At 41.3% G+C, this 17389-nt stretch overlaps 1 protein-coding gene across 3 annotated transcripts; it reads right to left on the reverse strand.

Moving 5' to 3' along the window:
* Window positions 1-12813: 12813 nt before the first annotated feature.
* neurod1 (neuronal differentiation 1) lies at window positions 12814-16749 on the reverse strand. 3 transcript variants are annotated; one of them, XM_078404034.1, is made up of 2 exons: window positions 16682-16749; window positions 12814-15257 (listed from the first exon to the last, which is right to left on the reverse strand). In XM_078404034.1, the coding sequence occupies exon 2, from the start codon at window positions 15248-15250 to the stop codon at window positions 14171-14173; it is 1080 nt and encodes a 359-aa protein (XP_078260160.1). In that variant the 5' UTR covers window positions 15251-15257; window positions 16682-16749; the 3' UTR covers window positions 12814-14170. The 3 variants fall into 3 exon arrangements, with proteins under 3 accessions (XP_078260160.1, XP_078260162.1, XP_078260161.1); XM_078404036.1 differs by lacking the exon at window positions 16682-16749 and adding an exon at window positions 16008-16653; XM_078404035.1 differs by lacking the exon at window positions 16682-16749 and adding an exon at window positions 15847-16653.
* Between the last annotated feature and the right edge of the window lie 640 nt (window positions 16750-17389).

The raw sequence follows: 17389 nt of genomic DNA on the forward strand, positions 1-17389 counted from the left end.
ATTAAGCTAGGGCGGGGCCTTTAACATATGTTATAAAGGGGCCTTAAATACGAGACAAGGTGACGTCACTGCCCGCGCCCCACGTGACCTCACCCGGCCAGCAGCCACGTGCTCCCGCTCCACCAATGACGGCCGCCCGGGCCGGGAGGCGGGTTGCAACCTCCGTTTGGCCAACACACTCGGCCCCGCTCCCCCAACGCACTCGGTCCCGCTCCCCGAACTTTGTTAACGTTATCGAGCTCCGTTAGCCTACACTGTCTGGGCCTACAGTGTTGGGGCCTACAGTGTTGGGGCCTACAGTGTTGGGCCCTACAGTGTTAGCACCTACAGCGGCCCGCGGGCCTAATACGGGACTCTCAAAGAGTGTGTGATGGAGGGGTTTAGTTTAGAGATACAGCGTGAAAGGCCCTTCGGCCGCCGTCCGTACCGACCAGCGATCACCGCACACACTAGGGACAATTTTGCACATACACCAAGCCAATTAACTGACAAACCTGTACGTCTTTGGAATGTGGGAGGAAACCGAAGATCTCGGAGAAAACCCACGCGGTCACGGGGAGAACGTACAAACTATACAGACAGCACCCGTGGTTGGGATGGAACCTGGGTCTCCGGTGCTACAAGCGCTGTAAGGCAGCAACTCTACTGCTGCGCCACCGTGGGGAGAATGACGGAGGATTGCGAGAAGAGGGCCGGAGTAGTGGCAGCTGAGAGTGTCAGAGAAGTAGAGACAGGGAGGGCCGGAGGAATGTGGAAAAGGTAGGGCTGGAGGAGTGAATAGAGGCAGGACTGGAGGTATAGGGGTGAGAGGGACGGAGTAGGGAGTGCTGGAGCAGTGGATGCTGAGAGGCATGCAAGGTGTGGGTGGAGGAGGTGGTAGAAGAGTGGAGGAGGAGACAGGGCCCAGGAAGTGAGGAGAGAAGGAGGGCCCGAGCTTTTGGGATGGGTGAGAGGGAGTCGCAGAATTTTGGGAGTATGGGCCAGAAGAGTAGAGAGAGAGAGTGAGAGGTACGGACGGGTAGCGGCTGAGAAAAGGCCGAAAGTGTGAGGGAAAGTGCCTATAGAAATGGAAAGTAAAGGCCGGTGGAAGGGGAGGGGGGGATTGGAAGGAGGTGTGGGGGAAAGAGGTTCGGAGGAAACAGGGAGAGCATAATGGAGATGTGTAGGGGGGAGAGTGGGATGGAGAAGAGAAGGGAGAGTGCGACAGAAGACTGGGAATAAAGGGGGGAGGTAGATTGGCGGAAGAGCGGACTGGAACAGTAGCTATTTGGAGGGATGAAAGTCTGGGAGGCGAGAGGGAAGGAGGATTGGCGAGAGGGATGCCCATTGGAGTGGGGCGGAGAGAGCTGGAGGAGTGGGGAGAGAGAGAAGACCGCAGGAGTGAAGAGAGAGAGAAGGCCCTAGCAAGGAGAGGGAGGGGCGGAGGGATAGGAAAAGAACAGGCAGAGTGAGGAATGGAGGATTCGAGGGGACAAGTGCCAGAGGAGTGGGGAGAGAGCGTGGAGGAGTCGGGAGAAGGAGGGCCGGAGTATTGGGAGAGATGGAGGGGGGGGTGATGAGATGGTGAAAGTTGCCCGGGGACTTGAGAGAAAAGAGCTGATGAGCGAGGAGTGAGAGGGCCGGGATGTGTGGGGAGACAAGGCCAATATTCGAGCAGAGAGGTCCGGAGGAGTGAGGTGTTTGGGTGAGACCGGATGTGCGTGGAGTAAGAGGGCCGGGGACTGGGCGGTGACGTGCCAGCTGCCCATTGGTCCGCGCAGCCCCACTGCCAACACATTCTAACCACGGCGTTGGCAACACATTCTAACCGCGGCGGTTGGGGAGCGGCGTGCACAACACAGCGTCCCTCAGTGGGATGCCGATTGCAAGCGTTTAGCGCAGGGCCCTTAAAAGCGCTGGGCCCGTAGCAAATGCTACTTTTGCTACTATGTTAATCCGGCCCTGGTCATGTACTTATCCAAATGTTTCTTAAATTTTGGGATACTACCTGCATCAACCACCTCCTCTGGCAGCTCGTTCCATACGCCCACCACTCTGCGTGAAAAAGTTACCTCTCAGTTTCCAGTTAAATCTTTTCCTCCTAAAACTTAAACGTATGTCCTCTGGTTCTTGATTCCGCCTACTCTGGGCAAGAGACTCTGTGCATCTACCCGATCTATTCTCTGATGATGGTTCTTGACATATGGTGGGCATTGATTGCTCTTTCATTCCTTGACCATAGTTGGTGAGGAACTATATATATTCTGGTAAACAAATAGATGGGAATCTCACAGTATAACATTTTTAAAAACTGTACTTTAATGATAGATTATAAAATTAATTGATTTATTTTCAAATGCAATTCTTGAAGTGACATAATAAAAATAATAATTTGAACCATAGAAAATACAGGTGAATCTTGTGAAAATAATTCCAATTAAATGTTGTTATTTGTGCCCATTGATAACTATGGAAAAATTGAAGAGGCATAATTGTAATAAGGCTTCTGGAACATATCCCCTGAATCATAATGTAATTAAGTGCAATTAAATCTTAATAACGCCATTTAAGAGCAATCTAGTTGATTCAATTCAGTTTTTCCTGTACATCATTGCTATTAATGTTGAGCAGTTTGGGATATATGCCTCAAGCATGATAATTGTTTGTTATCGACAATATGTACTGCGAGAGGAATCTTAAAATTAACTGTACTCTGTTATCACTAGCCTCGAGACAAAACACCCCAAGGTCCTGATCATTGCAGCCGGAGTCTTCAATCAAGCCATCCTCAGGGGCATACTACCAAAGTACTATCAGCATGTCTCTTGCCACCAGGGCCAGAACACCTTTGACCACTGCTATGCATTAATAAAAAAACGCCTACTGTGGTCCTTAGCCACATTTTAGGAAACAAAAACTGAAGTAGGAGGATCCAGTACAGAGTTGTTCAATGCTACATGACTGCTGGAGTCAGTGGACTGGTTCATATGCAAGGATTCTGCAGCCAACCTGAATGAATATGCCACTGCTATGACTGACTTCATTAGGAAGTGCGTAGAGAAGTGCATGCTGAAGAATACAATCCAAGTGTTCTCCAACCAGAAACCATGGATGAACTATAAGGTACATTCACAGGTGAAGGCCAGGTCCGCTGCATACAAGTCAAAGATCATGTGCGGTGCAAGAAAGCTCCCTATGATCTTTGGAAAGCACTCAAGAATGCCAAGAGACAATACCAGGACAAACATGAGTCCCAGTATAATCATTGTATAATGTTAATGTATAATGTGGCACGGTCTGAGTACTATAACTGGTTGCAAAGCAAAGTCAGGCAACATCACTGGTGATAGTGCGGCCCTACCTGTTGAAATTGATGCTTCCCATGCTCTCATAACCTAGTGTCAAGACACCAACCTTTCAATGTCAGCAAGACAAAGTGGATAATAATCGACTTCAGGAAGCGAAGCAGTACATATACCGCAGTATACATTGACAGTGCCATGTTGAGATGGTTGGAAGCTTCATGTTTGCAAGGAATAATTATCACCCACAACTTGTCCTGGACTAACCATGTCAAAGAAATGGCCAAGAAAGCACACCAATGCCTCTACTTCCTTGGAAGGCTTAGGATGTTTGGCATGTCCCCAACAACTCTCACCAATTTCTACAGATCCGCTGTAGAAAGCATTTTATCAGGATGCATCACAGCATGATTTGGAAACAGCTCCATCTAGCACCTCAAGGAATTGCAGAGAATTGTGGACGCAGCCCAGACCATCAGATAAACCAACCTCCCTTCCATTGATTCCGTCTACCTTTTACGCTGCAACAGCAAGGCCACCGACATAATCCAGGATGAGTCTCATCACAGTCACTCCCATCTGGCAGGTGGTACTAAAGTGCAAAACACAGGCAACTGAGCCATCCTATCAACAACTAGAGAGCAGTCCTGAGCTACCTTCTGCCTCATTGGAGACCCTTGGATGGGACTTTACTGGACTTTATCCTGCACTATATGTTATTCCTTTTATTCTGTGTTTGTACACTGTGGAAGACTTGATTGTAATGTATAGTCTTTCCGCTGACTGGATCGTATGCAATATTTACATTTTTTTAACATTTACATTTACAATATGATTTTCAATGTACCTCTGCACATGTGACAATAAATTAAACTAGCCTAAACTAAACTAAGCTAAAAACAACTATTGACAACATTGTCTGATTCTTTCAGTATAATTTCCATGTCTCCCAATGTTTTCTGTCATTCAGTGTCAGGACAGGTATTATAGTAACAAGACTTTATACTTCTTTTTGACCAGCGCAAGGAACAGCTCAAGGGTGCCATTCCCAAAGCAATCGGCCTCAATATGTTCATATTGTACGTTCAATAAAAGGACAGAGATCTCCTAATTGGATCCTGAGGTTATGTTCACTCTCTGTCAGTGTAAAATCCCTTTGAGCTATCACAACAATTCATTGGAACTATAAATTATGATTCTAGTTGGCTTTGCAGGAGCCAGCCTTTAAACTCAGAGTGTACCAGTGTTTACAAGTTTGGACTTCTCAAATTTTATAACTATCAGCAAAATACGCATGCTTTGAAAATATATCTGTTAAATTTATCAGACATAACTTGCGACAGGACATCAATAATATAGAATCTTCTTTTAAATATAATGGGTTGGGTTGTCCAAATATACTGCTTGGATCCTTTGGTTAATGTGTAATTGGGATGCCTCCTATCCATTGGACACCCAGACATGTGAATAGGAAAATCTGTTGCTTGCTCAGCTGGAGCTGGCATGCTTTACAAGATCCCTTAGGACTAATTCACAACTTCAATCCCCTATGCACAATTTTGATCTTTACTATGGTTCAATCTATAGTCAGCAAGTCATAGCACTAAGGCTCTTTGAGGATACTGCTTCCAGATGGGAGTACAAATATATTAGTGCCTCCATGTACAATTTCAGCTTCAAGCCAACACTTTAGATGAGAGTGGCAAGCTACCAGGTACATTGTGCCAGTTATAAGTATCACATGATGGGTAAGCTGTGGAAGATTGCCAGTGTAATCCATGTTGCTGCCAGAGAGGCTGTCCTCGCTGTCATTGAGGAAAACATTCACAATGCCAAGATACTGCCTCCAAGAAGCCTGTGGTGTTCTTAAACTGAAACCCAAACCACCAATGATCCAAGAGATGCCTGACATTAGATTTTAAACTCAGCTGATGTAAATCATTTACTATTTTCTAATAATACTATCCATCAATCAAAGGAACGTATCAAATGTGTTGTGTTCTGAGGCATTATTGAACCAGCGGTAGTTATTTTCCCCTTGATATATCATATTTTAAAAAAGAAAAGGCTTATGTTTATTAAAGTACCCTTTATAAATGTTGAATATCAATTTATTGAAAGTAACATTTTTTCTCTGTATGTCACTGGTGTCATGCATGATGTGTTAACATCTGTTAGTATTTCAACTTTCCCGTCAAATGTACAGAGCCAGTAAATTTAAATTTATACTGGACCAAGTGCCCGTTGGGCAAACCTCTCCTGCATTAGTGCAGCACCCTCTCCTCCCCCACTCCCCCTCCCCTCCCTTCCCCTCTCGCCTCTCCCCCCTCACCCATCTCCCCCCTCCCCCACCCTCCCCCTCCCTCCGCTCCCCCCTCCCCCCATTCCCCTTCCCCTCCCCCCCATTCCATCCCCCTCAACCCCCCCTTATCCTCCCTCCTCCATCCTCTCCCCCTCCCTCCCTCCCCCTCCCTCCCTAGGAGATAGATTTAAACTTTAAAATGTGAATAACTAAAAATATAACACTGATTTCAATGAAACTTCTTCCATTAGCACCAAAGGGATGATGGTGAGTAAGGTGGGCCTAAAATTGCTGCGCTATCATGTACCATTTTGGCTGTTGTTCAGGAACAAACAAACAAACAAACAAACGAGAGTTTTAGTATATAGATGTCAGCTATTTCAGTCTCCAAATGTAGTGAAGCTTCAAATTGTGGACATTCCAATATCTTGTTGAAAATTAAGAGTTCAAAATGTACACTTTTCTCATGATAACACTAGTTGATGTTGATGGTTATTTGCTCTTTAAATGATTGTGGAAAGATTTTTTTAAACTTTCAGAAGTGGTCAAACAAAGATACAGACTATACTGGTCCATGACTTTTATTACATAACAAAATATTTTACTCATCAATTAATTAATGACAACCATGAAAATGTATTGTTAATAACTTGAATAGAAGTATATTTCCTTAGTCTTTATATGCAAGAAAATTTTTAGTACTCAAAATAAACTTTTTTTTTTCACTAAGTGGCTCTTAGATTTTAACATGCTTTGGCAGGAACATGTTCCTGCAACATGGACTATACTCGTCCTACAACAGCAGTAGAAACACATGCTCTGTGAAATGTTTAATTTTCCGTTGTTGTAGATGAGAATATATCATTAGTTTAATTGAAAAGTATAGCATTGCGAAAAAAGGGGAGAAATGAGATAGCTAAGTATGTTCGGAAGTATATTCAATCTAATATTGAATGGTTAATAAATTACAATTGTTCTACATTATTTAGTTGATCAAATCTTAAAATTTATAATTCAAGTTAGTACCTTTATTATATCACCTCAAGTACTATATTTTGCATTTGTCTAATGTAAGTTATTGCATAAAGCAAATTCTGAATTGCACAAATGACTAGCTGTACTCTTCCTTTCATTAAATGGAACACACATAACTGATCAACCCAATGTTAAGAAACTAGAGACCTGAATGAAACAAATCGATTTTGAGGAGAGAAACTGGCAAATGCTGGAATTCAGTTAAAAGAACCATGAAAAATACTAATACAAAAGTAGGTTGGATCAAAACCAATATAAGGCCTGCTAAAACTCTGAAATAAAACAATGAAAATATTCAGCAGTTAGACAGCTGAACGGAAAAACCTCTAAAGCTTTAGCTTACCCAGTGCTTTTTTTGTAGATGAAAACGGTGTCATGTGGCTGGAAAATGAAATAGTAACGTTTAACTTTTTAGGGATGTCGGTATGCTGTGTGTGTGCCATCTCAAAAATAAAACAATCTAATGACTTATTTCCTAGATTTCCTAGAATAATATTTGGGTTATCTGAGTTCTACTTTTGAAAATCTGGTCCTTGCAGAGTTGCTGATGGCTTCTCAGCGCTTGTAAAGTTGCAACACCCCAAATTAACCTCTCAACCTGGCTCATTTGAAGCTGGGCCAAATAGTGGAATTTTATAAACCTTAAATCTAACCACAACCTGCCTACTTCTGCCCATGCCATGCCCAATTGTTGAATATTTCCTCAAATAATGAGATGTAAGCTTGTAATGTAGTTCCACCAGTGCCAAATACAGTTTTTAAATGACTGTTGGACTTATATGTTAGAACCCTTGGTATTCATGTCAACAGTCTGCTGGATATTTTTGATAGTCAGAGAATATTTGGCTAGTGTTTGAGACAACCATGAAAATCCCAGAATCTCTTTCCCTGCATCCAGTTCTCAAGCACATTCCCATGTACTACATAATTCACATCTGCTCCTCCACCACATTTCATATGTTTTTCTATTTAATTTTATCTTAGTCATTTACCCACTCATATATCCACATTGAATATGAGCCGGTGATCACTGTTATCACATTTGTACTACTGTATTTTTGAAAAGAATACCTTGCTCTAAATTGTTCATTGAGCCTACAATTGAATCTTATAAGACTGATAATAATTAACTGATCTGTTGCCTGTTCAAATACTCGGTCTAACAGACAAGTATTTGGATGGTGTGTCAAAATCATTTTAATCAATCCTACGAACTTAGAAATACCAATCCATTTTCAAATCTTCATGTATAAACTCAGAGTGGACAGAAACTGTCAGGCAAATAGCAAAGAAGGTTTCATTTCCAATCAAACTGCTGCCATTGGGAGATTCCTGTTAATTAGCGTTTAACTTTAACATTTGTTGAATCAAATCGTTTACACTTAAAAGGTAAAAATACAAATGATTTCCTTACCCTGTGCTCTACATTTTTGTCCCATTTGTTTTTCAAACCATTGTAATGACAGTTTAACCGTGTTAATATTGTTAGTATTTACTTTCCTACTGTAGCAACAAATTAAAAGATAGTACACAATTAAAAAACAAAAATCCTCATTTACTGTCGTTTTGACTGTATACCAAAAGATGGTTTTACCAAGTAATAAGGAGCTATTTGCAGGGGAAAAAATGACATTTGAGACTTGCTGTAGCAATCTGAAGGTAGATGCTGTCAAATCAATGTCTTACCTTCTTCGGATGTAAAACTTGCATATTGTGTTTCTGATTGATAAACATAGTTTTAATTTTGAAATTCAGCATACACCAAAATGAAAGAAGTACAGGTTTTTAACATATTAAAATATTGTACCTGCAATATCTGAGTTATTATGAAAATGACACCAAGTGAAGCATATTCCATATGTTTAAACAAGGAAGATTCATGATATTTCATTGCAGATAGAATTCTGAAAGATCTTTTGGATCCTATCCTGAGTTCCAAATCCACCAAATATTGATGAATATCATTTAGCTTTTAAAATGACTTGGTGTTTAAATGTTGAGCTGCAAATTGCTCTGTCTTTTCGTTTGATCATTAGTTGGATTTAACTCGGCAAACATTCGGTCTAAATTCAGAATGTGTTCCATTTTCGGTGATTTAATTTGCTTTTGATTACATGTAAAATATATGATACACAACAGCGGTAAGTGTAGTCAATAGCAGCACAAATGCCAAAAGAATCAGATTGTTTGAAAAGGTTTGTTGTGGTTTGAAGATGCTTTCCAAATAGTCATTAAACATTTAAGCGAATAAATCTGCAGAATATGTTTCTGACTTTGGCACTGTTTCTGTGGTATTTCTCTGATCAGATGGAAGGACTGTGTGTTATGCATAGTGCATTCATGCATAAACAATATCATTTTCATAAATTAAAACCTCCCCTGCAGAAGCAACATCTGTGCCTGCCTGGGTTTGAATAAAAGATGGTGGCATGTGAGTTGCCCCTCAACTGACTGAAAGAATCCTTATGCTTTGAAATCTAGGCATAACCAAGAGTCATTTATCCACTAATGTGCTAGGCTTTTTAAATTAGCCCTTTATAATATGCTAGACAGATACACTTTTGTTTTGTAAAAAGTCATATAATGCCAATATATTAAATTGTACTTTCGCTTTTCATCATTTCTATGTTTACTATGATTTTTCATTCAATGGATAGACTATTTTGAATTGTTTTGTCCTACTATTAAATCCTATTTTTTGATAATTACTTTTTAAGCACAACATTTCAGTTCAATCGCTTAAAAAGTATGCTAATTCTAATTGTAGCTAACTCCCGTCTTTGTTCTCTTATGCTTAGGTGTTCGTGAGTCTGCCAATAGACACAAGGGAATAGAGATGGAACAGGTCCAACTGCAGCTGAATGAATTTGTGTTGCGACAGTGCATGTACTCAGCTAGCAATGAACTGTTTGTCTATGATGTGGCAGTACTTGCATCAGTTTGTAAGTGGAAAACCAGATATATCTCCTGGAAATTTGACAGACAGTAGAGCTCATTCCAAAGGCGAGTTTTAATACCAACCTTCCTCTAATTATGGGGTCTTTCTTTCATATAGCTTATTCTGATAATTTGGCAATTTACACCATTGAGGCATTCTAACCTTTTGTTAGAAGCATCACATATGAAATAAAAATTGAAAAGAATGTCCATGCTTATTTAAGATGAACTTTGAACATTGAATACATTGCAATGTTTGCAACATTCTATGCTTAAATACACCATAATAGACACAGATGCTTTTAATGAGAACAGAAAGACCGCTGAGGGCAAGAAAGTGAGAAAGCTGCCAAGTACATATTCTCCAGACACCTAATTCAGAGCCACTGCATTTATGGCAAAAAAAGATGGCAAAATATTTTGGACTGGACCTCATTGCACTATGCTTTCCAGAAAAAAAAACCAGATTATGCCTGTACAGAAGGTCAGGGACAAGACTGATAATTCTGGTCTTAAGCAAAGTAAAGATATTTTGAAATTTGGACAAAACCAAATATTCGGACAAAACTAAAGCCGCCATTGATGATCATTTAACTAATGTTTTTATAGCATTTTAGATAGTCTTTTACAAAATCATCTCAATTATTTAGTAGAATTATACCTTGCGTATTAAGCATAAATTATAGTTATGAAATTATTTTTGAATGTATTGCTTGTACAGTCATTGTATTTCTTTTTTTTAATCAATGCCGAAGATTGAATTTCAATGTTGGCGATCCTCACAAATATTTTTTAAAGGATTAAAAAATATATATATTTTAAGGGATTTAAATCCATACATATATCTAACTACCTCCGACTGGTTTGTGGACTGACAGGCATTACCAACCTCACAGTTTCTCCCTACCCCTGTTCTGGGAATATGACATTCCTTGTTGTTGTAAAACAAATAACGTGAATAATGATGTTAGGATGCCCACACTTTAATTTTGTTTTAATATACACAATTTGCGAGCTTAAAGGTATAAATTATTAATGCTAATTAATCTATCCATTCAATGTTTTGCAATTTTTAGAACATTTATTCCAACAAAGAGTAACATTTTCCATGTCAGTACCTGCATATATTTAAATTTGAATTTGGTCAACTTAATAGAAAATCTTTACAACACAATGACATGCTATAAAAAAAATTCAATTTTGAGATGTAAATCAATTTAAAGTTACCTTTGAAGAGGGGAATTATGCAAATGTAGTTATTGAGTTAAAAATTTCAACTTTGCTTAAAAATTCCTTCAGATAATCTATTTATGATAAGAAGAAAAATTCTTAAACAGGAATTGAAGTTGTCCTCAGGTCCTCAGTATATTGAAGAAAGAGGATTAGAGTTCAAATTTGGCTTCTTGTAGAATATATTTCAAGATAATATTTATTTTTCTTCAATCAATAAGGTGAGTTTAACTCAGCTGCATTTTAAAGTGTGGTAACTAAAAATATTTTGATTTTGATTATTAGAGCAAAAGGATGTCAAATATTAGATACCTCAAATTGTTTGGAATACTGTGTTAATTCTTTAAATTGGTTTGTACTATTACTGTGCACAACATGCATTATTTCATGGATATAGATGACTGTATTGTTTAACTCAACAGGCCAAGCAGAAGGAATGGGTGACATTTCGGATCGAGACCCTTCTTCAGACTGATGTCAGGGGAGTGGGTGGGACAGAGATAGAAAGTAGTCGGAAACAGTAAGACTGGTGGGAGAACTGGGAAGGGGAGGGGATGGAGAGAGAGGGAAAATAAGGGCTATTTGAAGTTAGAGAAGTTAATGTTCATATCGCTGGGGTGTAAGCTACCCAAGCAAAATAGGGTGTAAGCTACCCAAGCAATAAGCTGTTCCTCCAATTTGCACTGGGCCTCACTCTGACAATGGAGGAGGCCCAGGACAGAAGTCAGATTAGAAATGGGAGGGGGAGTTAAAGTGCTGAGCAACCGGGAGATCAGGTAGTTTAAGGCAGACTGAGCGAAGGTGTTCAACGAAACAATCGCCGAGCCTGCGTTTGGTCTCGCTGATGTACAGGAGTTGATACCTGGAACAACGGATACAGTACATGAGGTTGGAGGAGGTGCGTGAACCTCTGCCTCACCTGAAAAAACTGTCAGGGTCCTTGGATGGAGTTGAGGGGGGAGGTAAAGAGACAGGTATTGCATCTCCTGCGGTTGCAGGGGAAAGTACCTAGGGAGGGGATGGTTTGGTTTGGATGGAGTCGGAGGGGGGGGGGCGGAAGAGGCAGAGGTTCACTTGCACCTCCTCCAACCTCCATTCATTGGCGAGACCAAGCACAGGCTCGGCAATCGTTTCGTTGAACACGTCCACTCAGTCCGCCTTAACCTATCTGATCTGGTTGCTCAACACTTTAACTCCCCCTCCCATTCCCAATCTGACTTTTCTATCATGGGCCTCCTCCATTGTCAGAGTGTGGCCCAGTGCAAATTGGAGGAACAGCACCTCATATTTTGCTTGGGTAGCTTTCACCCCAGCGGTATGAACATTGACTTCTCTAACTTCAAATAGCCCTTGCTTTCCCTCTCTCTCCATCCCCGCCCATTCCCAGTTCCCCCACTAGTCTGTCTCCGACTACATTCTATCTGTCCCGCCCAATCCCCTGACATCAGTCTGAAGGGTCTCGACCCGAAACGTCACCCATTCCTTCTCTCCAGAGGTGCTGCCTGACCTGCTGAGTTACTCCAGCATTTTGTGCTACCTTTGATTTAAACCAGCATCTGCAGTACTTTCCTACATTGCATCGTTTAATATCTCTCATGAATGTTGTAAAGATTTATCAGTGAATATAAGCTACCTTGAATTCTTATTTTCCCAAGTTTAAGGAAATTAACTTTGATGCCACCTGTTGCAGAAGTGGTGGAGAAGAGCTGAGGGAAATGGGGAACTATTAAACATTGATAGTGGTTCATGATTGAAAGGATACCGTTTACAATGCATCAAAGGGAAAAATTATCTCTAAGGAATATGTCATGATTATCACTGTTTTTGAAGATAGAGGCATAAATTGGAAATCTGTGTGCAATTTTATTCCTAAAGAAGAGTTCATGTCTTTTTAAAAAAAGCCTCAAATGTTAAAAGGTGAGTGTTGCCTTGACACGTAATCTACAAAATGAAAATAAAACAGACCATGGAAGTAAATGTTTGTTGTAATCATCTTTTATTCTACAAATAATAAATTTTGCATCTTTTCATGAGCTATCAAAATAAAACAATAATCCCATAGGAATTACATACACTAAGGAAAATCACATTTAATGAAAATGCAACATTTGACAAAGATGAGATTACTATTTCAATAAAGGACCGGATGAATCTGATTTCAATTTCCAATGCATTGTGGCATAACATCATAAAATACAGGATTACAAACAAAATTACAGTACCAATTTATTTCAGTTGAACCAGCATTACACTTTAAACAGCACTTCATCTGTACTGCATTGTACATGCAATATCTATTGTTCTAATTACTGAATAAATGTGAGACGTTTTAGCTACTGCACTAATTAACTAATATATAGCCCAACATTAATAAGCCAGATTATAGCTGTAGCTTTTTAACTCATGATAAGACGCAGTGTTATGTGTCCATGTGTGTATATCTACGTGTGCATTATGTCAGGTCAATTAGTTGATACATGGGACAATTCCTTTGCTGGTTTTAGAGTCAAATTAGCTTCGCTGTTCTGACGATGTTTGATGGAAATTATTTTAAAAAATGCAGTGCAAATCATTTGTGATAGTCAAGCAACCGTTTTAAGAAACAGAAATTGGTATTTGATTAAAATTATATACACATTTGTGCAACTGCCATACCATTTTGATATGATCAATGAAAGATATGTCTTTTTTAATTGGTTTTCGATTTGCATTCTGTTAGTTTTGTAGGTAAGGTTCTAATAGCAGTTAAAGACTGAAGCAGGAAAATAATTGGCTAGGATTGTGCAACCTTGCGTGATTAGAAAGGTAGGAAGTGCTAAGGCAACAGAATATTATTCTAAGCACTTTTCTGCTGGTTAAAAATTAAATTACTTTTGTATAAATTATAAATAATCCTACTTTTGATATAAAACAGTGATGGAGCTGCATGGTTAAAATAGGAAATCGACCTTATAAAAATTTATTAAAAATTCTGTACAAAATCACAACAAAATAATTCAGCATGGGAAAGGTTACAGTAGTAAAATGTTGGTTGAAAAATATATTTTTAAATTGGCCCATTATTAGTTTAAAAATTGCATAGATTCCTAATTATTGCTTGTGATTTTGTCATGTGGATCGATAATTACCATTTTCTGATCAGGCGCTACATCGACTTCCATATGTAGCCCACAACGAGGAGCGCTAAGTATAATATTGTTAAGATGATGAACAGGAAGCCGTTTAAATTCCCGTTTCTAAAGGCAGTAACAATAATAAATACAAGTACTAATTTAAGCGTGAAACATTTGCACTCCGCAGCAAGTGCGCTGCCGTGTGTAAACGAGCTATTCAATAAGTACATCAATATCGTTTCGTTTACAATACATTGTTGCTGGCTTCCATGTTAATCGTGGAAGATGGCATTAAGCTGGGCACTCATAACCCGCTCGTTTTGCGAGTGGGCGTCGTATGGCATAATGTTGTCTATGGGGATTTCACACCGAGGGGTCGCGGCGGAAAACATGGAGCTGTGTCCTTGAGGCCCGGCCAGCGAGGCTGTGGGGTAGTGCATGGTGAAAGTATAGTTCTTGTCAAACTCTTGAGAAGGCTCGTGTTTAAATGTGAAATTCCCATTGACGCTTAAAGGTGGGCTCAGCGGCGCGTCGAAGGACGGGCTAGTGCATTCAGTGAGAGTGCTTTCGAAAAAAGGTTCCAGTGCCCCGGCATAGCTATGCGGCTTGACGTGGAATATGTGTGAGCTGTCCATGGTACCATAGGGCGGGCTCGGAAGACCAGGGGACTGGTACGTATAAGGGTGGACGGAGAAGGAAGCACTGGCCGTCTGCATGTGCGGCATGTCCTGGTTCTGCTCGGGAAGGCAAGTTCGCGGGTTTAACTGAAGGCAGCCGGCGACCAGGTTGGTGGTGGGCTGGGATAAGCCTTTGCAAAGGGTCTGCACGAACGAGACAAGGTCCGGGCTCTTTCCCGAACGCAGGATCTCGGACAAAGCCCAGATGTAGTTCTTGGCCAGTCTCAGAGTCTCGATCTTGGAGAGCTTTTGGGTTTTGGAGTAACAGGGCACGACTTTCCGCAGACTGTCCAGTGCTGCGTTCAACCCGTGCATGCGGTTCCTCTCTCTGGCGTTCGCTTTCATTCTCCTCAGTTTAAACCTTTCCTGTCGCGCTTTAGTCATTTTCTTTTTCTTCGGCCCCCGCCGTTTAGGCTTTTGATCATCCTCGTCCACTTCCTCCTCATCACCCTCACCATCACCATCATCGTCGTCGTCCTCGTCTTCATCGTCGTCCTCATCCCCCATTTTATCAAGCTCTTCCCCGTCATCCTTGAAGGACAGGCACATGGCTTCGTTTTCATCGTCTTTCTTCTCCACTTCGTGCTCATCCTGGGAACTGAGGCAGTCATCCGTCCAGCTGGGATTACTCTGGGTCTCTGGCATCATGTATTCTATGTACGACTTTGTTACCATTAAAAACCTAAACAATTAAAACACACAAAAAGTACATTCTTCAGGCACACTGAAAACCCGACGCCAACAATCACATTATCCGCCAATGCACAACTAAGTTTAAAAAGTTTCCACAGTAAAACCGTAGGCACCTTTATTGTATACACCGTGATTCTAAAAGAGATCAAGTGGATCAGAGCGATGCCAATATCGATGTGAAGTAACAATAAATTTCGCAAAGCCCTGGATATTGTATATGGTTTATTGATGATAAATTAATCTTCAAAAGCACTGAAAAATGAAACAGGATGTCCAAAAGGCATCGCCAGGTCGCTCCAACATCTGTCCTTGTCTCGTTGATAAATGACATGATCCGCAGAATGTCAACAGGAAAATACCTCGGAACTTAAAAACAAATCACAATTTCATCGGAAATGGATTAGGTTGGAATCATTTATATCCCTGTCTTGTTACCAGAAAAAAAGTAATCCATTTCACAAGTACCATTTGTGTTAAGAATAAACCTACATGTAATCCTTTTCATCAAATTGAACATAAATGGAGCACTGCATCGTTTTCCCTACATCGCGCACAGTGATGTATATGGACCTACTTACTGATATATAAATTGATGATTTTGTTGACGTGCATAAAGAGATTAGGAACAATAAACTGTGACTGGCAGACTTAATCCCGTCCTGTGTGTCTATCAGCGCAACTGTTATTTCAAATTCTCGACAGCAAGGAGTCACAACTGCTTGCAAACAAAAATATTTACAGTAGTGGGAGAATAAAATTGAACGATTTCTTCAAAGATCAGCGCAGAGATCGTGCAGTAAATTTCTTTGGACGGTTTTGCGATGTAAAATAAAATCTCTGAAATCCCTAAATGTGCACGCAAGCGCTGTAATCCATTGGGATCAGGTGCACACTCGGGTCTCTAATAAATATCCCCATCCTCTGGTTTTATTGCAGTCGCATCAATGCCCAACTAAATCCGCGTTTTAAACAAAATGCTACAGCAGACGCCCGGGTGAGCGGCATCGGCTTATATGTACTTGTACATCCCGATCTGTGCACCAGCGATGCAACAATTTCATCCAGTGCGCTCCGCCGTCTCCTGACACTGTAACAGGTAGCATATGCTCCCATCTCGCACGCCACTCTCTTGCACGCCGCACCCCAAAATTAATAATGTTTCAAGAGACATGGTTTGCGCAAATTGGTGCAGCATTCAATGTGAGTCCTCACTGGCCACGGAAATCAAAGCGTCAACTTCATTCGTAAATCCTGCAAACTAATTGAAGGCAAAACAGAGGCTAGCGTTTAAATCCGTTACATGGGGACAAATTAAGCGCTGGAAACATAACTAATCATTTGCAAATTATTCATTATTCTGCGTAAATAATTTGTAGTCTGATGTTAAGACTTTACAAGAACAGAAAAAAATACCTTGCGAGTTTATGGAGTCTAGAGTGGACTCATAGCCTGTGCGGTGCACTTGCAGGTGGGGCTTCTTTGCGGACTGGCGCTGGCGGCCGCCACGCGCCGCTTTATAGGGGCGGAAGGTGCGAAAAAAAGGCGTCGCCGCCCCGGGGGTGGCGCGCGTGCGCACTGGCGGCGCGTCGACGAGGCGGGGACGCCTCCGCCCTCTCGCCATATGGCGCGCGTGACGTCACGCGAACGGCGGGGGGAGGGGGAGGCGTCACGTGGCCGGCGTATTTGTATTCCGCCGGCGCGTGCGGCTCCCCATTGCCTTTTGTGGACCATCTGTCGCCGGCGGACCTGCTCACCCCCTGCTGCAAGCGGGCAGCCGCTTGCACCCATCCCAAACCCTCCCTCCCATCCCCTCCCATCCCACTCATATAAATGCACATGAATGGAGACGGGCCGCATCCACACATTGCACCCTCTTGAATATTGCATTGTATTGGCTGCAGTTTCTCTTTTATTTTTGGTTGTTGAATACAAATTATGTTTAAAGCGAAGCAGCTGATCCACTCAAAGATCAATCAGTTTGCAAAGTTAAATAGTTTGGAATTAAGCAGGTTTTATTGTTGACCCAGGCGTTGACAAATCTGTTGCCCCGTCCACAGAAGTGCAAGGTCTATCCCCCCCAACAAGATAAGCACTTGCATTTGTATTTAGATTGAGTGTCAA

Source organism: Rhinoraja longicauda, chromosome 8 (genome assembly GCF_053455715.1).
Source record: "Rhinoraja longicauda isolate Sanriku21f chromosome 8, sRhiLon1.1, whole genome shotgun sequence".
In the NCBI taxonomy this organism is placed as follows: domain Eukaryota; kingdom Metazoa; phylum Chordata; class Chondrichthyes; order Rajiformes; family Arhynchobatidae; genus Rhinoraja; species Rhinoraja longicauda.